This window comes from Aspergillus karnatakaensis (genome assembly GCF_047715665.1).
Source record: "Aspergillus karnatakaensis strain CBS 102800 unplaced genomic scaffold BJY04scaffold_3, whole genome shotgun sequence".
Lineage (NCBI taxonomy): Eukaryota > Fungi > Ascomycota > Eurotiomycetes > Eurotiales > Aspergillaceae > Aspergillus > Aspergillus karnatakaensis.
In genome coordinates this window covers 504874-527578 of record NW_027395715.1, presented here as the reverse complement: position 1 = coordinate 527578, position 22705 = coordinate 504874, and the positions used below count along the sequence as shown (strand labels likewise).

General features: G+C 51.7%; 10 protein-coding genes across 10 annotated transcripts; 3 read left to right on the top strand and 7 right to left on the bottom strand.

Moving 5' to 3' along the window:
• Positions 1-1313: 1313 nt before the first annotated feature.
• BJY04DRAFT_213358 (uncharacterized protein) lies at positions 1314-2432 on the bottom strand (the record flags this gene model as incomplete). Its single annotated transcript, XM_073714857.1, has 1 exon — positions 1314-2432. The coding sequence occupies one exon, from the start codon at positions 2430-2432 to the stop codon at positions 1314-1316; it is 1119 nt and encodes a 372-aa protein (XP_073576417.1).
• A 2713-nt stretch (positions 2433-5145) lies between these two features.
• Positions 5146-6782, bottom strand: BJY04DRAFT_177995 (fungal specific transcription factor domain-containing protein). Its single transcript, XM_073709672.1, has 2 exons — positions 5423-6782; positions 5146-5371 (listed from the first exon to the last, which is right to left on the bottom strand). The coding sequence occupies exons 1-2, from the start codon at positions 6492-6494 to the stop codon at positions 5340-5342; spliced, it is 1104 nt and encodes a 367-aa protein (XP_073576416.1). The 5' UTR covers positions 6495-6782; the 3' UTR covers positions 5146-5339.
• On the bottom strand, positions 6746-7400 carry BJY04DRAFT_75699 (uncharacterized protein). The gene has a single exon (XM_073721010.1). It carries the CDS (start codon positions 7298-7300, stop codon positions 6956-6958), a length of 345 nt encoding a protein of 114 aa, XP_073576415.1. The 5' UTR covers positions 7301-7400; the 3' UTR covers positions 6746-6955.
• BJY04DRAFT_75698 (H(+)-transporting V1 sector ATPase subunit H) lies at positions 7401-9118 on the bottom strand. Its single transcript, XM_073721009.1, has 3 exons — positions 8736-9118; positions 8161-8683; positions 7401-8113 (listed from the first exon to the last, which is right to left on the bottom strand). Exons 1-3 carry the CDS (start codon positions 9037-9039, stop codon positions 7501-7503), a joined length of 1440 nt encoding a protein of 479 aa, XP_073576414.1. The 5' UTR covers positions 9040-9118; the 3' UTR covers positions 7401-7500.
• A 416-nt stretch (positions 9119-9534) lies between these two features.
• BJY04DRAFT_213355 (M protein repeat protein) lies at positions 9535-12170 on the top strand (the record flags this gene model as incomplete). The annotated part of the gene is made up of 3 exons (XM_073714856.1): positions 9535-9691; positions 9738-11188; positions 11235-12170. 3 exons carry the CDS (start codon positions 9535-9537, stop codon positions 12168-12170), a joined length of 2544 nt encoding a protein of 847 aa, XP_073576413.1.
• Positions 12171-12221: 51 nt separating this feature from the next.
• Positions 12222-13476, bottom strand: BJY04DRAFT_177988 (ankyrin repeat domain-containing protein). The gene is made up of 6 exons (XM_073709671.1): positions 13352-13476; positions 13275-13300; positions 13065-13193; positions 12883-13005; positions 12462-12791; positions 12222-12381 (listed from the first exon to the last, which is right to left on the bottom strand). The coding sequence occupies exons 1-6, from the start codon at positions 13407-13409 to the stop codon at positions 12331-12333; spliced, it is 717 nt and encodes a 238-aa protein (XP_073576412.1). The 5' UTR covers positions 13410-13476; the 3' UTR covers positions 12222-12330.
• Positions 13477-13614: 138 nt separating this feature from the next.
• BJY04DRAFT_177987 (WD40 repeat domain-containing protein) lies at positions 13615-15380 on the top strand. The gene has a single exon (XM_073709670.1). The coding sequence runs from the start codon at positions 13809-13811 to the stop codon at positions 15168-15170; it is 1362 nt and encodes a 453-aa protein (XP_073576411.1). The 5' UTR covers positions 13615-13808; the 3' UTR covers positions 15171-15380.
• Positions 15381-15482: 102 nt separating this feature from the next.
• Positions 15483-17994, bottom strand: BJY04DRAFT_228405 (origin recognition complex subunit 1; the record flags this gene model as incomplete). Its single annotated transcript, XM_073718835.1, has 3 exons — positions 17166-17994; positions 16998-17119; positions 15483-16950 (listed from the first exon to the last, which is right to left on the bottom strand). The coding sequence occupies exons 1-3, from the start codon at positions 17946-17948 to the stop codon at positions 15483-15485; spliced, it is 2373 nt and encodes a 790-aa protein (XP_073576410.1). The 5' UTR covers positions 17949-17994.
• Positions 17995-18765: 771 nt separating this feature from the next.
• On the top strand, positions 18766-21537 carry BJY04DRAFT_228404 (uncharacterized protein; the record flags this gene model as incomplete). The annotated part of the gene is made up of 8 exons (XM_073718834.1): positions 18766-18770; positions 18817-18839; positions 18894-19203; positions 19347-19476; positions 19525-19800; positions 19860-20446; positions 20498-20788; positions 20841-21537. 8 exons carry the CDS (start codon positions 18766-18768, stop codon positions 21535-21537), a joined length of 2319 nt encoding a protein of 772 aa, XP_073576409.1.
• Positions 21538-21778: 241 nt separating this feature from the next.
• BJY04DRAFT_228398 (prefoldin subunit 5) lies at positions 21779-22584 on the bottom strand (the record flags this gene model as incomplete). Its single annotated transcript, XM_073718833.1, has 3 exons — positions 22385-22584; positions 21909-22313; positions 21779-21843 (listed from the first exon to the last, which is right to left on the bottom strand). Exons 1-3 carry the CDS (start codon positions 22425-22427, stop codon positions 21779-21781), a joined length of 513 nt encoding a protein of 170 aa, XP_073576408.1. The 5' UTR covers positions 22428-22584.
• Positions 22585-22705: the final 121 nt, after the last annotated feature.

Genomic DNA, 22705 nt, shown 5'->3' with positions numbered 1-22705 from the left:
TTTGTTTAGTACTGAAACGAACAAGGGAAAATAGTGGCTGTAAAGAAGAAGCTATAGAAGCTGGGTAGGGAGGTAAGTGGGAGGTGACGGCATGGTGTGATAATGATGAGGTTGATCAAGTGGGGGTTGGTTCCATGGTTAGGGCAGACCAACAACTTATCAATATCTAGTCTACAGCATCTCGTCTGATTAACCTATAACGCCGGACTCCATTCACAGCACGAGTATATCCCACAGTCTAGACACAGCAGAACTATGTGGCCCGCCGAGCGATGTCCTCTTTCCCAGTCATTGAATGCGCCTCCCCTTCTAACCCTCCATAGTACCCTCTATCCTGTGTTCCATCAGCTGAGCTCCGACTTTCGTCCGACCGTTCTCTAAAATCTAGACGTCTTGTTGCCGCTCCCTGAGTTGATGGTGTATCTGTGTTTGTTGGTGCAGTGTAAATCGATAGCTTGTCCGCCTCCGACGTTTGAAGAATGTCTAGGATGTGGCTGATGCTTTCGGAGTGGCGGCGGAGATTGTATATACGAGGGTCTTCCGGCTGAAGATGCTCAGTTAATACTGGTGGCGTCATTGGAGTGGTTATGTTGCTACTCACGCCGGAGGTATTTCTGTCCGAAGCCATTTATTGGTCTATATAAGGGTGGTTTAAGGGCAACGCCGGCCGCCAACGTAACAGCTTTGACGTAGGTATTTGAGGATTAGTTGTGGCAGGCCGATTATATCAACGGAAACATTCATCTGTGACAGCATACTTTCATAGTGGTGGAGTCAATATGCTGTTTTATTGGTTATTTGGAAGGGCTTGCAGGTCGATCTTGACCTTCTCAGTGCGAGTGCAGATCCTTGATCTACTACGTATTATGACTATATAATCCTTTTTCTGGATAAAAAGAGGCGTCAACCTGCTCGGAAGCCTTTCGCAACATATTGGATGAATTTATCCGTTTAGGGCTACTTTGACAGAGTGGCGCGCCGGGTGCAGGTAGGTTGGTACCACAATACAACGTTAAGTACTGAAGGAATTCCCTATAGATACTTTACAGCTCATCCGACAGACACTCCTACGGTCAAAAGTGAGTGGTCAAAGCTGCTTGTTTAATTTGTGCTAGCATGATGTATCAGGAAGCCTTTAAAGGCTATCCTTCATTCCTATCATAACAATTTGTTCCTGCAGCTAGTGGTCAGCGCAGCTTGTTGGTGAAATAGACACTGGAAGCCTCTCAAGGCTATCCTCATCCCTGTTATAACATCCAGAACAAGTTCCAATTTGCAGTCCAATACATATCTCGTCCTCATACATGCCCAATTTAACAAATCTCAGTGTAAGCCGGCGGCTTGTTCTCACGACTAACCTCCGAATAAAATGGCGGAGGCGTCGCAATCTTCAAGAAAGCAGTCTCCCTGACCTCCCTCAAATGATCAATCGCCTTGTCCAGATCCCTCTCACACTTCTCCACGCGCTTTTCCGCAGCGTCAGAATTGTACTCTCTCAACAAGGCACTCTCAAACCGCTGAGCATCCTCATACATCTTGCGAATGATATCCGAAGGCTGCGTCACCCTCTTGGGAAGACCCGCCAGCATTCGAATTTGCTTCCGCCGATCAACCCCAAGATTGAGATACTCGAGCTCCCTAATACCTGCATGCTCAGGCTCCATCCCCGCTTCCAGTACAAGGGCATACACCTCCTCCTCGAATCTATTCTCGACCTTTCGAAGACGCTGAAGCAGATCACCCACCTCCAGCACCTTGGTCTTCCCCTTCTTCTCAATCTGCCGACTCCGACTAAGCGCCTTATCCAGCATATCCACAACCTCAAGCGTCTCAATCAGCGCCTTATTAAGAAGCTTATCCGCCTGCTTCCTCTTCTCAAGCGCCCTCTCCGCTGCCTCAAGCGCAGCCCACGCCTCCCTCGTCCTCCTCAACCCATCATCAAAATCCGGAAACGTCCCCGTCTCCTCCCCAAAAACCCGGTCGTAGATATTATCCTGATCCCAGATCAGCCTCTCCCTCTCCTTCACCGCAGCCTGAAGCTCTCCCACCCGCTCCTTCGCCTGCGCGACCTTCTCCTCGCATTTCCGCCGCTCAGCGCGGCATTCAAGTCCCTTGTTCACGACCTCAGTCCAGACCGCTTTCTTGCGCTGAATTCTTTTGCGATAATATTTCTCCATGCCGACGATGGTGTATAGCCGGCGGCGGGTATTGTTGTCCCTGAGCATCTCGTAGGCGGTTTGTTTTTTGACCCTGAGGTCTGTGAGTTCGTCGATTTGCTCTTCGAAGTCTTGGTTTTGCTCCTGGAGCTCGGCGAGCTGGGCGGCTTGGGTTTTGAGCGCTGCGGGGGCGTCTTTGACGTGTTGGAGTTGCGTGAGGATGGCTGTGTGCATTGGTGCCGCCGCGGAGACTTTGTCTTCGAGGTAGAGAGACATTGTGGTTTGGTGGTCTGGGGGTTGTTAGCTTTGCTGTGGATCGTTGGGGGGGAGGGGGTGTAGCATACTGGTTGTGGTGGGATGGGTTGTTAGGATAGTTCCTCTGTCTGAGGCTGGAGGTGGTTGGTCTCGTGAGACTCGATGTAGTGAGGTTGTTTGTGGGTGGTGTAGAGTGAGGTTATTCCCAGATTAGGGTTGGTTGTGAATTGGTATGGTGCGCCGAGGAGCGATATGCTTCAATACCCGGGGCAAGGTATGTTGTTTGTGGTAATGATGGTAGATGAGGTTATTCCTCGAAGTAGGGTTATTCTAGAATGAATTTGCGCCTCTTTGGGCAGTTTCAATGTAGTTATGCGCACGTAGTAATGCGTGCAAGGAGGTAGAAGATGGTACGGGGCAGCAAGAAGCAGAGCAGCGAGGGACCTCAATATACCCTCGCCGGTGGCCCATCTCTTGGGCGCGGAATTCATCTCCTACGAGGCTGTGGCTATGACTCCTACACGTATAGCCAGGTCAGTCGGACATCAAGACCAGTTCATACTTCGCAGAACTCAATGCCAGCGAAGACTCTACAGCTTCCTCGCCAGTCGATGCTCGACAATGACTCTTAATAACGTTTCAGCATTGGACAAGGTTTTACATCTCCAATGTCAATCAATGTCAATACAATTGAGTTTTGTGGAGCAGCAGTTCTTGAAACCTTAGGTCAGGAATCCTGCTTCTCTGTCCTGGTGCGAGATCCCAAGTTGCTCAGTCCGCACTCTACACGGGAGGTCAATTGACTGAGATCTACAAGCAATGATACTAAGTAGCCTTTATTGAATCATCCAGGTGGACTGCTACATCAGACAATGTCATCATATCCTCCGACGAACGCTCTCTCCGCACTAATGAACGGTGCAAACAAGCGATTTCTCGATTCTACCACCTGCAAGTCAATGACCAGCTCTCAGAACCCTAATTACACCAGTGACTCTTACAAAATAAGGCGATTGGCTCCAAATTCCGCGATTCCCAACAAGAAGAAACAGGCAAGCGAGTCCAAGGGCTCAGAACGTTTCGAGCAATCCAAGCCCTACTCATATGTTCATCGTCCGCTCGGGAGTCTACGGGTTGTTCAGATACTCTGCAGCGCATACCAGGCGTTCTGTAGCTGCTGTTGTTTGGGGAAATGATATCACCAGGGCTGTCTAGTACATTGAAGCCGCTATCGTTAGATTCCCCTTAGGTGTCTCTCAATTCAGCACATAGTTATCTTACGATACCTCTGTGCCTCCTGACCCCAGCATCTATCTCTCCCAGAAAATACAACAATGCAATGCGAAGCCGAGAATCTTCTATGATGGATATTTATAGTTGCAATTGAGTTCCGGCCTCCTAGACAGCAAAAAGTCTCCTAGACAGCAAAAAGTCAAATAGGATTCTTGTGTTGACCTTCATAGCTCCAATTGTCTAGAGGCACAGTATGTGTGAGATTGGTTATTGGCGGGGCTTACGGCTTTGTCCAGAATCTCGAAGTTTTGAAGGCGAACCCCATACCTCTAGCTTGTCGTAAAACGGTAGGTCATATTGATCAGAAATGCAGTCCACTCGGTCTCCGCTTCTTCGGGAGAAGAAGACTCGCAGGTATATTATATGGTGCTACATACTACTCAGTGAATATGCTATGTATGTAAAGAAACCTACTCCGGGACTTACCCTTTTGCATTGGCGTTCGGTACTCATGCTGCACTTGTTTCTCCTCGCAGAAATTCTCCCATAGGATAAATGGGCTCTCTGACGGAGTCATCTTAAGGATACCAGGTTAGCCTTTTGCATTTTCTTCCAGATCGCCTGCTCAATCTCCTAAAGTTAGCTTGGGGTACGCTGAGCACAGTCTCTCAGCTCCATTCTTGTTGGCTGCGGGATCAAAGTTAGGGCTAGGAACATCTATCCCAGGGTCACCTGCTCTTCAGTCCGTCCGGTTGGTGCAGGTCAATTCTTCTTCCTCGGTATTTCATCAAGAGTCCGCGGTGACATCCAGTGGTGATCAAGAATGAGGTCAACAAGCAAAGCATGCAAATATGGATGGGGGAGGGTGAATGAGCTGTGGCCCGGATGAGGCGAGGTCTAGGATGAAAAACTCTTTGCAGGATATATCTCTGACTCACTCACAAGGTTGTGGTTGAATCTTCTCTCCTCTTGGTCGAAGAGGTTCCGAGCTTTCTATGTAAAATCAATGCTGGACTTTCCAGTTTCGCCCGCGGGGTGATTTTTCTTCTACCACAGCGAGTGAGCATGCTATGCTGATCAGGCATTATTCGATCGTGTGTCAATTCCCACGACTATCTGGCAGTCAGCTCTATGATCTACTGTACAGTCACCTATAGGCCTCGTATAATCCTATCCTATTATCAAAACCAGACCCCAGCAATACTCAATTACGTCGTGCCTGATCATATCATCGCCTCCGAATTGACTCACAAGTTAAACTTTCCTATACTCTGAGGAAGGTTTATCAACATCCATAATCTGGTTCCTAGAAACTCTCAAGCTATATTTATAACGGGACCTAATTCAGGGCACATGCATAGACAGGGGCGCACAGAACAAGCAAGGTTTAGCTCGGGAGGACCTGGGGGTGTTCGGAGATGAATTCCGACTTGTCAATCTCCAACTCCGACTCCTTTGGATCTTAATACCGAGGTCTAAGGGTACCTACTGGGGTAAAGTTCTAGGAGAGAAGATAGAATTATCATTAGGAAACCAAACCAGAATTGAATCGCTATAATCGCTATCTTGCCAACATCACATACGCCACCTGGACCTCATAGCGCCGAAGGTCAAATATATACCCAAATAATTATATACCAACACCGTAAGAAGGGACGTTCGACTCGTAACCGTGAATAAAACATCTATCAGAAACTAGTAGGGGATGAAGTCGAACCGCATTCGATCTGGTTACTGCCGTTAGCTCATGTGAGGAGTATGATGGGTGAAAAACATACCTAGGAAACGATTCCAGCTCTCGTTCTCGTCTAGCTGGTGAGCCCAATACTGCTCTAGGAACTTCAACGACTGCAGCACATTCGGCACGCGGATTGTATCGTACAGCGACGAGAGAAGATTCCGAACACGATCACGATCTTCACCTTGTGCTTCACAACCTGCAATGAACAATGGTGTCGTGAGCATCGTCCAAGGACTAAGACCGGGCGATGGTCCGATTTGTTCGGAGCAGTCGATGATTTTCTTGACTGAGAGCTGAACGGCGGGCGATGTCGCCGGCTCTCGGCGCAGTCGCCGCTCGATCTGGATTAGTGCGCTGTGTTGGAAAGCTTCGTTGCAAAGGGTGAATCGGAGGATGTGATCTGCTGATAGACCGTCCGCGACGCCAGGGTAGAATGTAGGTGGTGACCGTGCTCCCTCATCGATGAGATTCCGTACTGACGATTCCAATGCAATAATCTCTTCGTCGTCTGCTGCTTGGTCCGGGGGTGTTTGCCAGGCGGCTGCTCCGATCCCGCGGAAAACTGCGGATAAGCTTACTGTGAAGCCCCAGTAGTCGTCGAGGTAATCTGGTGTATCCGAGGTCGGGACAACGGCCTTTGCAATCGTCTGGCAGTTGACATCTCCGCCAATTGGCGGACCATTTCCGGTCAGCGCCGTTAACGACACGATTGAGCGGTACCATCGATCAAGGTATCTGCGAAAACCTTCTGATGAATCAGGAGACCCCCCATCCCGCTCACGAGAGGCGACCATCAACGCCCGCGCGCCTTCGATATGTGCTCGCCAGGAGTTTGGCTCAACCGCGCCAGCGTGCACCTCTGCAAGACAGAGTGTCCGCGCCGTCGCAAGCAATGCATCCGTCCCACGTGTAGCTGGGTTTTGTAGTTCCTTGCGAAAATGTTCCAAACTCATCGCCATTAAACGCGCAATATCTGGGGCTGTCTTAACGTTTTCTGATTTATTATGTAGGGCCTGGATGTGGATGGCGGATACCGCCATTGTCGCATACAGCAACGACGGGGTCTGCAGAGCCATCGGTACAAGCATCCGACAGATTTCTTGCTGCATTCCCGAGTGACATGCCGTGATCTGGGACGCATCGCTAAGGAAATGGTGTAGGAGGGACTTCTGACTTGTATTGAGCGAGGCAAACGGGTCAACGGATTTCGGCAACGTAATAGTAGTCACAGGCGTTACAGGCGTTATAGGAGGTGTGGAAGGGGCTTCGGTCGGTGGTGCATCGCCGGCAGTTGTGTATATGAATTCGCCTGGTGAGTATTCTACAAGCAATCCACTGTTAGCGTTTTTGTGAGTGAGGGTGCAGAAATCTCACCTAGCTTCTGCATGCATGCGCCGAACCTCGACCTCGAGAACGCTCGGCCCCCCCACTGCAGCTGCATCGCATACCGACATTGCGTCCCCGCTGACTTGCATCGTCCACAGGTCGGGCGCTCCTCATCACACTTCTGCCGCCTTGATTTACATCGCTTACAACCGCCGAAAGATCGTGACATTTGGTGGTTGTGCGGTCAGGAGGTGATTAGAAATTGGTCTCGGCGTGCGCGATTTTTTCTCCCCGCTTCAAGGGGCCGCGGAGGTGCTACTTCACTGTTTCGAGCAGCTGAAGAGGTGTCAGATGGCAGATAACTGGCGAGAGAGCAAGGAGGATCAAGGAGAACTGAAGTCAGCACGAGAAGTGACAGAAGCGGGGAAGGGCGTTGAAGTCGTGTCGGCATGGGGTGGCAATCCTCCGCGATAAGCAGCGGTTTCCGGATCCATGGGCGATCTGTATAGCGGCGATCACCGATCCACCTTCCAATTGGATGTCCAATTTTTTCGCACCATGAGGGTTTCTGGCGACGGTGTGGTTTCATGTGGACTGCATACTGCGAACTTCGAAGAAGATCATTCTTAAAATACCTCAGCAGCCGGAGGGCTTGGCGTTTGGAGAGGGTTTCGACTTTGGTCTATGCTATATTCACAAATGACAAACAACACGCTGCGAATCTTTACAGGCAACTAGTAAAATAGCACAAATAGGGTGGTATACTCGGTCCGTATTCGACATGTACAATCAATTATCAAAGGTATACCGGAGCCACTCTCCCACCGCTCGCAAGCTCTCCCACCGCACTGACTCGTCTTTGTCTGCCATCAGTTCCATGACTCGTGTCTTCAGTCCAATCTTCTCAAGCTGGCCCCGTCTTTCGGGCAGCTCCTTGACCAGTTGTCCCACGTCGTTGCAGGCAATGGCAAGCACTTGCTTGTCGTTCTCCCAGCTCTTGGATATGATCTCGGCAAGTTTCTTAGGCAGGGCACCGTTTGATTCGTCCAAGATCCGGCGGGCGTTTTCCTTCCAGAAAGTGGGGTTGCGATGGGGCGGAGACCACCGTAGGTGGCCAGACTGCAGCTCCGCGGCGTATTGATCAAAGGTCGTTTGAGTCTTGGTGTATTCATCTAGGATCTCCGACAGGTATTTCAGGTCCTCCAGGAGGTCGGGGTCCGTCAGGTGTCGACCCGAGAGGGTTGAAAGAAGGGCAGGGATACGGACAAACACCGCAACGGGAAGGAGGGTCGTGCGGTTAGAGGATAGGAGGTTCTTGAGCGTTGCAAGGAGGAGACGAGTGGTCTTCTCTTTCGGAGACAGCCGTAGAAGCTGGGAATACAATTGGAGTATCTCATGGTCCCTAGATAAGTTAGTAACAAACCAATGATGTCATGTATCTAGACTCACGCTTGTAAGTCATCCCCAATCAAATCACCTTCAAAACTCAATTGCCAGAGGACGAGAAGCACGCGGTATAGGAGCTGTAGCCCTACGCCGCCTGCGATCGTTACGTCAGCGCCCCTGGAGCTACCAGCCAACGTGGTGCTAGAAGCGCTATCCTTGCCACCAGCGGCAGTGCGGAGAATCTCGACTAGAGGGTCAACAGTCTCCTTCCGTTGCGCCCAGAAGATCTGCCGAGACTTGGAAGTGCGGAGCAACGTTGACAGACCCTGTACTCCAATGTCCTGAAGCCCACTGTCCTGGTTCTGGGTCAGAGAGGACAGGTAGTTGTACAGCTGCGGGAGAGCTTCCTCATCTTGTGGCGTCGACTTTGAGGAGGAAATTAAGCTTGTTGAAACTAGGTTGGTCAAAAAGGTGGAGGTGAGGAGTGGGATGGGATCTTCGGCATTCGTAGAATGGCGCAGCAGAGGGAGAAATGGCTTGTATGGGTTCGGGTGGGCTATCAAGGCAGACGATAGAGATGGCGCATCTAGTCAAGAGATCATTACTTTTCGCTCATCAATAATTTGCAAGGCACCCACCGTTAATGAGGTCCGCTGCGAGCACCAGAATATACTGGACAATATCACTCCTCCTCGCTGCCGATTCCAAGACACTCTTTCCGCCCGACCCTCCGGCCAGCAAGCTCACATATCCCGGGACATCGCCATCAATCGTTTGACGCCGCTGCTCTTTGCGGACCTTGTCCACAGCTTTGATCTTCTTCAGGTGGTCATCGGTGATGTTGCCAGCTCGAACAGCTCCGTCCCACGGGATAGGTCGAGCTCGGATGTTGTTTTGCAGGGAGCTGAGGTAGGTGGGGGGTTCGAGCGACACAGCCGACATGGTTCTATCGATTCTCGAAGCCTGTCGGGCGGTAAAACAGGGGGAGGGAAGCTAAAGCGAGGCGAGGAGTCTGGAAGCTCTCGCGGGGACAACAGTTGAGGCGGAGTCTGGTTGACGTCCAGCAGACCGAATTGGGGAAAGACGCCGCCAAGCCCGTTCAGGTCACTCCCGCGCTGGTTTACGCAACCGTCCGACGGTGTCAACATCCAAGCAGTCGTCTTGTCCTCTTTTTCTCTGTCTCCTGGAAATCATTGCAGCTCGCTTCTTTCATGGATCTTTACTCCGAACCAGTCTCTCGTTCTCTTGTGCTTTACTCTGCGATTGGCGCACGCAATCCAAGCTTGAGCCGCCTCTTGTTCTCACGGTGACCGCAACCAGGCTGCCTCGTATCAGCTGTTGACACTTGTATACAACATTCTCGTACACTCTTGACGTCAAATAAAGAACCGGTCCTCGCAAAACTGCGCTTCACAACTGTTCAAGACACCCAACACCATGGCGCAAAACAGGTGGAAGGTCGGCTCTTTTCTGCAGCAGGCCGTTGCCGGCGTGGAATCCCGGCTAGATCAGATGCTCGCTGAGGAGGAAGATGCAAAGAAGCAGCAGAACAAACAAACCCATGCGAGAGCTAAATCAAGTGACTTATCCGGGAGTATGTTTAACCCAGACTCCAGTGTCGCGCATAGCTGACCATCCAGATCTGTCCCGCAGTTCGTCGAATGCACGAAAAAATGACCGACTCCAGGAACGCCTAGCTCGTGCTATGGTCAAATCCAACACACCCGGCGGTACCGGCTCCCCATCGTCGCCTGCTGGTGCTTCTCCCGCTACTAGCCCAGTTCCGAGCAATGGCGCTCGTTCGAGTATGGATATTGAATCCAGCCTCGGCTCACTTCCCCAGGATATTACCCCACCTCCGGACACCTCTTCATCCACCCCGGCTATCACGGTCTCCAGGCTGAGCGAGGATAATTCACTGCCGGCAGACAATTTATCAGACTTGGATGTGCGAGCTTCGAGCGATAGGGATACATCCATCTCTACAACGGCCTTGGAGTCTGAATCAACGGAAGCCGAACCATTATCCATATCAAAGGAGCCCTCTCCGGAACCTTCTCCAGAACCTACATTGGAGAGAAGCCACCCTCAGGCCAGCGAGGAACAAACTTCAGATGAGCAGCCACAGACAGAGCAGAGCGCTGTCGAATCGGCACTGCAAGAAGAAATACATGGATATATCGAACGCATCGATGCGCTACAGTCAAAACTCAAGTATCTAGCTCAAGAAGCTGCGGATTCTGCTCGACAGGCAGCCGCTTCAGCTGAACCTGGAAGTGCCGACAAGCAGCTCCGAGAAAAGGATGAGAGGATTGCGCTGCTGCTCGAAGAGGGACAGAAACTCTCAAAGACGGAGATGGACCACAGGACCTTGATCAAGAAGCTTAGACAGCAACTCGCGGAGAACTCCAAGGTTCAGGCAGAAGCAAAGAAGACCAATGACCGGCTTGAAAAAGAACTGGCAAATGCTGAGGCTAGAGCTAAGCGGGCCGAGGCGGCGGAAAAGAGGGCAACTGGGTCTCTCTCCAACCAAACAAAAACTGCTCGAGACCTAGAAGCTGTCACGGCTGAGCGGAATGCGTTGAGCCAAACGGTACAAGAGATGAAGGGACAACTTGCGCGGGCCGTATCCCGGGCGGACGCTGCGGAGACGAAGGCTAATTCCGATGCCTTGGAGCGAGAGAAGCGCCGCGCAGATGATCTAGAGGAGGAGCTATCGAGTGCAAAAATTGAGCGCGAAATCTGCGAAGAGAAGCTGCGAAGGGAAATCACTAGTCTGAAAGAGAGTATTGAGCAAGAGAAAGAACGCGCGCGGGTTTTGGAAGCTGAGCTGAAAGGGGAGCAGTCAGTCTTGGAAAGCAAAATGGAGTCCTTGCGGTCTAGGGCTGAGGAAGCATCTTCGGGTGTTGCTAGTGATTCGCAGGTAAAACTACTGCGCCAAATCGAGACTCTGCAGACACAATATGCTGCTGCTAGCGAGAATTGGCAGGCCTTGGAGGGTTCTCTACTCTCGCGGCTAACAAATGTGGAGAAAGAGCGGGATGAGGTTGCGCGGCGTGAGGGCGAGGCACGCCGCAAGATTCGTGAAGTGGTGAGTTATTCCTCTCCTCCTACGGCCATGTACTGACAGGGTGTAGAACCTCAAGGTGAAACGACTAGAGGAAGAACTGGAAAACGCTCAGGAACTACACCGCGAGCTTTCCGACAAGGTCGAGGAGCATTCTCAAGAGCTACAAAAAGCTGAAGAGAGGCTCAAGAAAGCCAATAACGAACTGACCGCGGTACAAAATGACATGGCCGAACAGAAGGCTATCATAGACGCGACCTGGACACAGAAACTGGAGGACGAGCGCGCAAAGTGGCGCGAGCAAGCCGTCCGCCCGCCCAACCCTCTCCGCCGCACCGAATCTCCTGTCTCCTTCCATCGCCCCATGACCCTGGAAGCAGGCTCACTATCTGATTACCGACCAACAAGCCGGCGCTCATCTGCTGTCCCAGGCGCCTCGCCCGACATCGGCACTCCGCCGCGCCAGAACTCCCTTCCTGTGTCAGTGGCACAGCCCATCCTCTCTCCTCTCCTTCCAAACCACGGCCCTATCCCCCCAGTCCCAGAAACACCAAACATCCTGTTCGAATCCGACGAATACTTCACCGGCTCAGGTACACCATCCGCCTTTGGCGCAGCAGCAACCCACTCCCGCGGCATCAACGACATCATCTCCGAGTCCACTGTCGGTGCCGGCCCATCCGTCCAGCTCGTGGAACGGATGAGCGCCACGGTCCGCCGACTGGAAAGCGAACGTGCTGCCTCCAAAGACGAGTTAGCACGCATCACAGCGCAACGCGATGAAGCGAGGCAGCAAGTCGTCGACTTGATGCGGGAAGTCGAGGAGAAGAGAACATCAGATACACGCGTGCAAGAGCTAGAGCAGAAACTCGAAGAGATTGATCGGCGCTATGAAACAACACTTGAGATGTTAGGTGAGAAGAGTGAGCAGGTTGAGGAGCTTCAGGCGGACATTGCGGATTTGAAGAGGATATACCGCGAGTTGGTGGATAGTACGATGAAGTAATTGTCTTAAGTTATGATGTATGATATTGTTATGTATATAAAGCATATGGAGTAACCCATCAAATTCTCTCATTCATTTCTCAGCACACTCATACATAGGATATCCGACGATCTAGCTGCATTGTGGGAGCTTGTCCTTTCAGTACACCCACCACACGATACTACAGATCAATCCCTTCCCTCTCTGCAGCCTGCAAGATATAATTCCGCACCTAAACCCGTCAGCACCTACCCTCCCAATCAAACAAACCTCAAAAAAAAAGAAAGCAAAATAGATTGAAAAAGGACAAACCTTCTCATCCGGCGCCAACTGCACCGCCGTCCTCCCATCCGAGTCCTCCTTCCCCGGCTCCGCCCCCTCCTTCAAAAGCGCAACAGCCGCATCCCCATGCCCCTCCGAAACAGCATGATGCAGCGCCGTAAGCCCATCATTATCAGTGGCGTTGATAGGGCTCCGGCCCTCTTTAAGCAAAACCTGGATGATCGGTGTTGACCCGATTGCGGCCGCGCGGTGAAGGGGTAGTTGCCCGCGTTTGTCTTTTACGCGGGCGGAACACCCGGCTTTAAGCAGGGTGCGGATTGTGCTGAGGTTGGATTTGGATGTTGCGAAGTGGAGGGCGTTCTATGGAGGTTAGTTTGGGGAGTTATATATGGGGAGGGGAGAGCGAAGATGAAGGGTGGAGGGATATTGCATATTGGGATAAAAGAAATACCTGGCCAGTAACGCTCTTGATGCTGACGTCTGCGCCTTTTCGGAGGAGAAGGTCGATTATGGGGTCTCCTTCTGCGTTGCGCAGGCTAGCGGCGATCATTAGAGGAGTCCAGCCTGAGCCATCCTGTTTATCTCATCAGCTTAGTAGTTGCTGCGGGTAAACATGAAGAAGGTATGACATACCTCGACATCTGGATCGAAGTTCTTGGTTGCAACAAGCAACTCTATGGTGGGGAAGTGGTTGTATGCCACGGCCCAGTGGATGGGTAAGCGTTCATCATCATCTTTTGTGGTTGCTAGTTTGGGGTTTGCCTGTCGTTTATCATCAGGGCTTCAGTTCGAAGTAGCGAAGAAGTGGAGCTTCATGAGAAGGTGTCAACAGGATCATCGCACATTTAATAGGGACTCGGCCACAGAAACTATGGTTTGGTTAGCGATATATATCTTGGTTTGTAAGGTGGGGTATTTACGTTGGCCTGAGCGAGCAGCTTCGTGGAGAGGGAACTTTGAATCTGAGATTGATGCCATCTTTATCTCTCTGGAGCAAGAATTGGACGAGATTTATTGCTAGTCTTCCGAAGCAAGTGCGTTGAGGTGACTGTAGGTGTATAGAAAGCTGGAAGTGGGCAGGTGATAAGATCTGCGTCGTGCCTTGCAGCCTGAGGCACTAACTTCTATCCGAACTTTGGAGCTAAGAAACTTCCGACAGTCGACCAGCTTCATCTTCTGCTCAGTTACGCCCCTCCTCAATTCACGCCTTTCCAAATTTCTACCACCTTGTTTAAGCAGATTGTCAAATCGTGATCGCAGGCCCCTCAAATATCAAAGACAGAAGAGGCGAAGCACTCTACGACGGACGCGACGAGCCCGAGCTCGAACTCATCCCCACACCTACTCGACCTACCAGGTCAACATCCCCTCATCACAATGGACATCCTACCTTCAAACACACCAGAACAGGCCGTGCGCCAATCCGCAAAGCGCACCGCCGAGCTCTTCGGAGCCGAATACCTCATGGTCACACCCTCCGTCGCGAACGGATCGATTGGCGTCTCCTACCGACGAAAAGTAGAATATGAAGACGTGAAAGAACTACCACCAGCGCTGGCCGAAAAACAAGCACAAGCAGCCGCGGCGCGCTCAAAGCGACCTAAAATCAGTGCAAAGCCTCAACAAGAAGGAACCGGTGACAGGAGTGGTGCATCGACAGCACTTGTTCGGAGACCAGCGGCCGCGGCCGGTGGCGCTGCAGGAGAGGATAAACCAAAGAGCTTGATTCAGAGACCATCTGCCACACGACAACAACCACCCGAGTGGCACGCGCCATGGAAGCTCATGAGGGTGATCTCAGGACATCTAGGCTGGGTGCGGAGTCTGGCCGTGGAACCGAACAACGAGTGGTTTGCCAGTGGTGCTGGAGACCGAACAATCAAGATCTGGAATCTCGCAACCGGTGCGCTGCGCCTAACATTGACCGGCCACATCTCGACCGTCCGCGGCCTCGCGGTCTCCCCTCGACACCCCTACCTCTTCTCCTGCGGCGAGGACAAGATGGTGAAATGCTGGGACCTGGAAACTAACAAAGTTATCCGCCATTACCACGGCCATCTCAGCGGCGTCTATACCCTCGCTCTACATCCACGCCTTGATCTCCTCGTGACCGGCGGCCGCGACGGCGTCGCCCGCGTCTGGGACATGCGCACCCGCAGCAACATCCACGTCCTCTCCGGGCACACGGGCACAGTCGCAGACCTAGTCTGCCAAGAAGCCGACCCCCAAGTCATCACCGGCTCGCTGGACTCCACCGTCCGAATGTGGGACCTTGCAGCCGGAAAGTCCATGGGCGTCCTTACGCACCACAAGAAGGGCGTTCGCGGGCTCGCCACGCACCCGCGCGAATTCACCTTCGCGTCCGCATCAACCGGCGCAATCAAGCAATGGAAATGCCCCGGCGGCGAGTTCATGCAGAACTTTGAGGGACACAATGCTGTTATTAACACGCTGTCCGTTAACGAGGACAACGTCATGTTCTCAGGTGGTGATAACGGCTCCATGTCGTTCTGGGACTGGAAAACGGGATACCGGTTCCAGAACATCGAGACGACGGCGCAGCCTGGATCTTTGGAAGCTGAGGCGGGCATTATGGCTAGCACGTTCGATCGCACGGGACTGAGATTGATCACGGGTGAGGCGGACAAGACGATTAAGATCTGGAAGCAGGATGATGAGGCGACGCCGGAAACGCATCCAGTTTCTTGGGCGCCGACGCTGGGAAGGCAGAGATATTAGATAGATCTCTTTCTCTGGGCTTGAAATGAATACCTCCGGTTGGTTTGGGCTTGGGTGATAGGTTCTCATGCATTGGAGTTTAGCGTTCTGTTTATTTAGTGGGGATTGAAGTGCAGAAATTAATGTATTATAAATACTACAGGGCTGTGAATCTGTTTACATGGATAGCATCAAAAGAAGCAAGCAGTCTTTGCTTAATATCCTGAAGGGTATCATTTCCTCTTAATCTATTAGTATAAAACATATGATGTTGATACAGCCCAGTCCCAACGCTGCTAACGCCAACAAATGCTGTAAAGTTATTTAAAAGTATCAACTCTCCATCCCAAGTCCAAGCCCCTTCGCCTCGACATCATCACGAAAAGCCGCTCTCACATCCTCCGCCGCAACCCTAAGCCGAACCTTCCCACTGCGATCACCCCTCACAGGGATAAGCGAGTTCCCTCTTGAGCTGCTCTCCAGCGCCAAAACGCCCGAGTTCATGAGTTCCATGGCCGCAAAGCCTAGCGCCTTGACGCGGCTTCCATCACCCCCGGAGATCAGGAAGTCTTTGATTCCGGCTCCTGCGGCACCAGCAACTGCGACTGCGGCATCGGCGATGCGGCGCGCTTCATCCATGACGTCGCCAAAGGTCGATTCTGTGATCCCTGTTCTGCGGACGCGGGCGAGGAGGGCGGCCAGGAAGAGTTTGGCCGAGAGGGGGAGGGCGCGCAGGGATTGTTGGAGCGGGGTAGAGGTTGCTTCTTGAATGGCTTGCTTGATAGTGGTGATTGTGACGCGGCCACGGCCGGGGAGTTGCTTCTGGGGGATGGATTTCTGGGGAGAGGCGAGGAGGGATTGTTTATTGGATGCTGCCTTTTCTCGGCGCGCGGGTTTTTTGGATGGTGTTGGGGGCAAGGATTCGACGTCGTCCCCTTCTTCTTCGATGGTTTCGGTCGTGATTGTGTCGCTGGTTTGTTCGGCGATTTCGACTGCGCGGCGGCAAATGTCTAGAGCGCGACGGGCGTCACCGCTAACGGCGGCGACTTTGCGGCTAGCAAATTGGATGGCGTCGGCGTCGACGATGTTTCCGGGGACACTGGCAAGTCGGGTGCTGATGATTTCCATGAGGTCGGTGTGTTTGTAGCCAGGGAAGGTGATTCGGGTTAGGCCGAGACGGCTGGAGATTTTGTTACTCAACGTTCGCTCTGGCAGGTCCATGGTGTTTGCGACGGCGAGCACGACGAGGCGGGAATGGCGGAGGGCAGGCCAGTTGAAAAAGTTATACATGACTGATTGGTTCTTGGTGACCAGCTGATCCAGTTCGTCCATGAGAACGACACATGATACTCGTCGTGGGGAGGGGTTGGAAAACTCTCGTTCTAACAGATCAAGGGCGTGAGAGGGCGATACGCGGTCGCCTTTGAGGGCCTCCCAGAGCAGGGAGTACGATTGATGAGGGTCGGTGACTTTCATGCCGTTGATTTCCACGAAGATAAAGTCGTCCATCTCCTCTGCAAGGACGGCAGAATTCAGCTGGGCAACTACCTCGCGGACAGTGGCTGTCTTTCCTGTCCCCGGTGTGCCAGAGATATAGATACAGGTGCCCGTTCCCTCCATGATTGCAGCGCTAAGATGGCTGTAAACGGTGTCGAATTCCTTTTTTCGACATGGCAGTGAATCGGGTACTGTGGACACATGGAGCAGGTTACGTGCTTGTCGATAAGGTGATGCGAAGTGCGTAGGTGATAAAATGCGTGTACCGAGAGGCGTGAATTCGAGAGGCTTCTTGACGATGATCCTAATCGCGGTCAGCTTATACATCCAATGCGGCTTGATGCTTATTACCTCTTGTGAGACGGAGTCGTCATCGCCTTCTGCCGCCGAGACTGTGGGGTTGCGTTGGCTACTTTCTGCTTCTTCCTTGGGGTGGTAGGCGCGGCATCGTCGGTATCTTTTACGTCTGTATACTGGTGATGGTTAGAATCTGGAGTGATGTAAACTAAGGCTACTCACATCGGTATCTGCTTGTTTACGCTTCTTGGCCGCCTTTAGGCCATCTTTGATCAGGTCCACAAGATCATGAATCTGATCCTGTTGATAGACATCCTCCCAAAGAAACTCCTCAGTATATCGCCCCTGCAATTGACTGACACCCCTGCGACAAACAATGCATTTGTTGTATTCGGCCAAATCCTCCTTTGACTTCGGTGCAACGCCATTCGGGTATCGTGCAAAGAAAGCGTCCTTGGACATCACTTGTGCTTTCCCATTGATTGAAGAGAGGGGGTTCACATTGAAGTCGGTCGTCAGATATTGCTCGTTAGGTAAAGCATCGGCTCTGCGCTTGTTCCTCGTCGAAATAAACTCGTCCGGCGAAGCGAACCACATAATATTCGCACACTTGACGGAGTCCCCATCGTCAAGGTCGTCTTCCACAAAGTCCACGATAATTCCAACCCAGTCTTTTCCTGGCTCTGGCGACTTGAGCAGAATGATTTCTCCAACCCTGCACTCAAAGCCGCCCATGCGAGCTCCGACGATGTTCTGGCGGGCCTGTCGTGAGCGTCTCCGAGCGGACTTTGGAGTTTCCTCTGCATTTTCAGGTATTGTCTCCAACTTCGCCAATGTTGAATCTTCGGTGTCGTATAACCATTCCCACGGTAGGTCTTCCTCACCGAGTTCGTCGTCGGAATCGTCACGGATGATGCCTCCCTTGGTCATCCATTGCTCGGCACGCTTAAGGGCATCGCGTTTGCAGGACCGTGAGCCGTCACCGGATGGTTTTGTGGGAGCCATATATAAGGGAGAGTAAGGCAAATAATGCAGTTCAGCAAACAATGGCCGACCGTCTTCAAAGCTGAGCTCGATAATCTGGGGAACGCGGAAAACCGCGTCTGTCCACTTTGATCCTAATTGGGAATAGTGAGCACGTGATAGTCCGAACAGGGGCTAGCGCAGTTGCTACCCGAAAGAGGCAAATGGATGCGAAGTATACAATTTTCGCGTCTACAACCAGTCGATGTCGAGTGGCAGCAGGCAAAATGCTATCTCTAGGTGATTAAACCTGTTAGATGGTAGAGGGCTTGAACTGAGGCTCCGATGGGGTTGATTCGGGCTTCAAGTTCTCTTTCTCCTAACAAACGTCGTCACTGCAGCATGCCGAGACCTGAACTGCATGCTACCTGTGATTGATTTCTCTATGTTTAAGGGGCATGAGCACTTATCTGTGAGTGTAACTCATAAGCACTGGAATAGACAGCAAACACTGTTTTGTTGACTGTTTGAGGAGTATTGTTTACTCGCGTCTACCGTTGTCTTATTCCTGTCTTTCCTCTCCTTCCCTTCTTGCATTTCCCACCCATTTTCCCTTCACTAATCCAATCTTTACCAGTAACACCCCCCTCTAGCTCGGTCAAGGCTTTTATTCTATAACATGTTTTGATTCACCTCCTGCCTACCGGTCTTACTGCTCTCTTCGATCGCACCGCTCCCCAGGCTTTGTTTCTTCAAGCTTTGTTGGGCGACCTCGACGTCTTCTTCAAACTGTGCTTGTTCCCTCACACTACCCTCATCGTGCTAGAATCTCAACTCTTTTGATTTCCACACGCGCGCAATGGAGTAAGTACCACAAATGATCCCCCGAACTTTGCTAACACCATCGCAGCCACGAGATCTCCGGTGCCCAAGGTAAAGAAAATCCAGCTCGTTCTCCTGAAAGGTGTAATTACTGACAGACTCTAGAGTGGGAGCTTCCAGGATATGGTGTAAGAAAATCGGTTGTTAGGCAAGCCGCTGCCGCGACTGCTCCCCAGAAACAACAACCACTTCCTAAACCCACGAACCCCGAACTCGAAATAAAGCCGACTCCAACAGTCCCAGCAAAGCCAGGCTCGCCACCCAAAACAAATGCACCGATTCAAGGATCGACGGGTAGTAGGGGCCGTGGGGGAGGTAGGGGGATGGTTGTTGCGGGACCCTCCCAGGCGAGACGTTTGTTCAAGAACTCGCCCTCAAGGATGAGATGGGAAAAGGAAGACAAACCGGACAGTGAGTATAATGGTACAGAATAATTTGGTACAGGGCTAACTCGACGCTATTATGCAGGTACACTACAATTGCCTACGGTTTTCAGCTCTTTCAGCGAGGAGTAAGTCCGCCACCATCTTCAGTCACAAAGGTGTTCTAATGCAACAGGTTTGTGGAAACGGCAAAGTCAATGGGTTATGGAAAAGAGTTTGCTCCCAATTCAGGCGTTCTTGCGGTGGTTCGGGACATTAGCAAAAGAACAGACACCAACGTGAAACGTCCTTGGCAAAACGAGCGGGTATGCATTGTGTTTTCTAGAAGGGATCGTTACTAAAGTGTGTACCAGGCTATCCAGATATGGGGCGAACCGAAACAAGTCGCTGCAGCTGAGAAACACTTGAAAGATATCATTGCTAAGTGCACGAGATTGAACAACAGGATCAACGTCAAGCCCCAGGATCCAGACAAGAGAAAACCCAAAGACCAGGAGGTGGACAAATGGAGGAGAATCAACGCATATTCGACCACGAAAGAGGCAAAGACCGAGTCCGTCGAAAAAGGGGAGTTCTTCATGAGCCAACTTCGGCAACCACCCGAGCCAAATATCTCTTTTCCTGAGCAGGTAAGTCCCTCTCGAAGCAACAAGTTACGCTGGCCATGGCTAACATACGCTCTGGCTAGCTGTTCTTCCTATGGCCAACTAACGGCCCTTCTTTGACCGACTACCTCGGACCTCAACTAGAGTCCCTTGATTTGATACGGGCACAATACGGATGCCATGTGTTTGTGCCGAAAGATCTACCAGGACACATCTGCGCTCTAGGTCATGACCACAATGCGATGAAAGAGATGGCCGAACGCATCAGGGCTTTGTGGGTAGAGGCCATGGCCAAGACCAATGTCAAGACCAAGCTCTACCTCGTTGAGCCTCCGGTACCTAGCAAGATGAAAAACAAGATTATCGTCAACAAAGAGAATCAACTGCACAAACCTGTCCTTAGGGGAAGCCACTTGAAGGGCAGTGAGCTACAGTTGTGGCAAGACCGCTACGCATTGATACTGTCTCAGAATAAATCTCGGATTGTCGCTGCTGTTGAGGAGTGTCTCAAAAGCATTACGTTTGTGCGTGGACACTTGCGGTTGCGCGTGAATCTTGGGACTTTCTGTCTTGACACATACCCGACACCCGACAACGAGAAGTGGTACGGATTTGAAGAGTTTGGACAGATTTTGCGACACGAGCAAACCAAATGCCATTTATTCCCGGGGTATGGCCTTAAACATTTCCCATGGTTTCTTATACACTAATATAAAGTTAGATTGAAAGTCGGCCAGGCAGATCTGCTTCAGAGGTGCTCACAAGCGAGCCACTTATTTGAGCCATGCGATAATGCATCAACCTCTCTAGAGTCAGTCAGACCTACATACTCTGTGAACTTTGAGTTCCTAGGCGCAGACAAGTCGATGCTTCGCATGGAAGCCGAATTCACAAAGGCATCTGGAGCACGAGAATACGCAGCCACGGAGCGTCGATGGCTCCGCCCCCGTGTTGACGGCCAATTCACAGACATGCGCCCTCCTTTGCATGTTGCTGTAGTAGACTTTGAACGGTAGGGGCAATTTTCATTCAGGACGAACGGGACACGGGACTAAGAATCTTAGATCGGATTGGCAGATAGAGTTGAAGTCCTTTGACTTCCATCAAGCCTCAACTATCGACACAGCGCTCCGAGAGTTCTCACACAAGATTGGATTCAACTGCCCCGAAGAGCTAGACAATATGTCCGCAAAGCCAAAGAGAAAGGTAACCTTCCCTTCTGAGCCCGCCGTATCAAGGCTGGTGGAGAAGACTGCCCTTCGATTCCGGCTCAAAGGGACACAATATATCTTCGAGATAGCTCGTTACGATGAGTACAAGCGGAACAACACTCCAATCGGTACGGGTATGATCATTGGCGGTGGCGGACTGTCAGAAGTCCCTTATACATCCTGGGGTGCATCTATCTTTTTGCCGGCCTGGGACAATTTGCTTGGTGCTCATGCCAATTTGCCACTGGGCCGGATAGCGAATTACGCCCCAAGCCTGGCCAAGTTCTTCCCTTCAAGCGAGCCCCTATCCACGCCAGAAGATCAAGCCAAGGGCTTCTGGAAATTTGTTGACTTGGTCAAGCAAGCTGCTGGGCTATTGGGTCCGGGCCACACGCCACCAATAAACGGTGACTCTGACGCTGCCCCCGATGCTGGCACCTCTACAATGAAGACAAGTTCGTCGAAGGAGGCGACTGCTCCCGTGAACCCCTCATCTAGTCTTGCTGGCAGCCCTCGATTGATACATACTGACCTGGGAACTTTATTCTGATTTATCGACAAATTCCGTTCCTTATGGGTTGATGCTGGTGCTTGAGGTAGAGAGGTACCGCACCTGTTTCGAGTCAAACTGCTTAGTTATGAAGTTTTCGTTGTTTATTTCCGAGTGGTGTCGCTCGAGCTTTTTACATCTTGCAAATGATATGAATATTGCCAACGGTCGGAATCGCACCCTGTTCAATTTTTCCCTCTTCACGTTTGTTTCGCATTCGCATTACGCTGTACCAGCCCGCTTAGCCAGCGGCAGCAGCCTGCGTGGACGCCCCAGCACCCTCGCTCATCAACTTCTGCCTCAAAGCTGTGACCAAACCCGTTAGTCATAGCCACCACCCAAGAAATAATAAAAATAAAAGAACCACTCACCATCCTCAAACAACCTCTGCTGCGAACTCTTAGTCTGCACCAACTTCTCCAACTCGCCCAAGTTCGTCTCCAGCTCCTTCACCTTGGCTTCATAAAACTCCACCGCCTTCGCCGTGCTCTTCTCAACATAGTACCCCGTCCCCACATCCACAAGCACCTTCTCGCGATCCGCCAGTTTCCCCTTTACGTAAAGCGAGCTTGTAAGCGGGACAAGGATCTCGTCTTTCCCTGCTGTTCCCTTCTTCTCGGACCCGACGACGCCTTCGTTTATGGAGCGCACGCAGTCGCGGAAGCGGGATTGCGCGGCGCGCAGCTTTGCGTGCGAGGAGGTGAGGTGTTCGAGTTCGGTGGAGAGGCGCGTTTGTAGGCTGCGGAGTTGGGCCGCTGATAGGGAGTTTATGTTGACTTCACAGAAGCGTATTAGTATACTGATTGAATAGCGTAAGGGAAGGGAAGAAAAGGTGTTAGGTGTTTACCGGCGTTAGGAGGGGTGTCCGAATCTGATGCGGGGGCGGACATGGTTTCGGTGGTGGAATGGGCTGACTGCGTGGATCTAGGGGTGGGGGGTGTCGGTGGACTTTGATTGGGGGTGCCGATACTCTGGGAAATCTTCTGCAGAGCGAGTAGCTGTAGAATTGGGGGTTATTGGAATAGGGACAGTGAGAGTGGAAAGTTCTTTGGAAGGTGGGTTGGGATAAAGCTGTGTCTGTGCTGCGAAGCTCGGGCCACCTGCGCTGGTTGATCGTCGCTGAACCGGGTTTAGCGTGGAATCGAGGGGTATTGTTGACCTCCCCCCT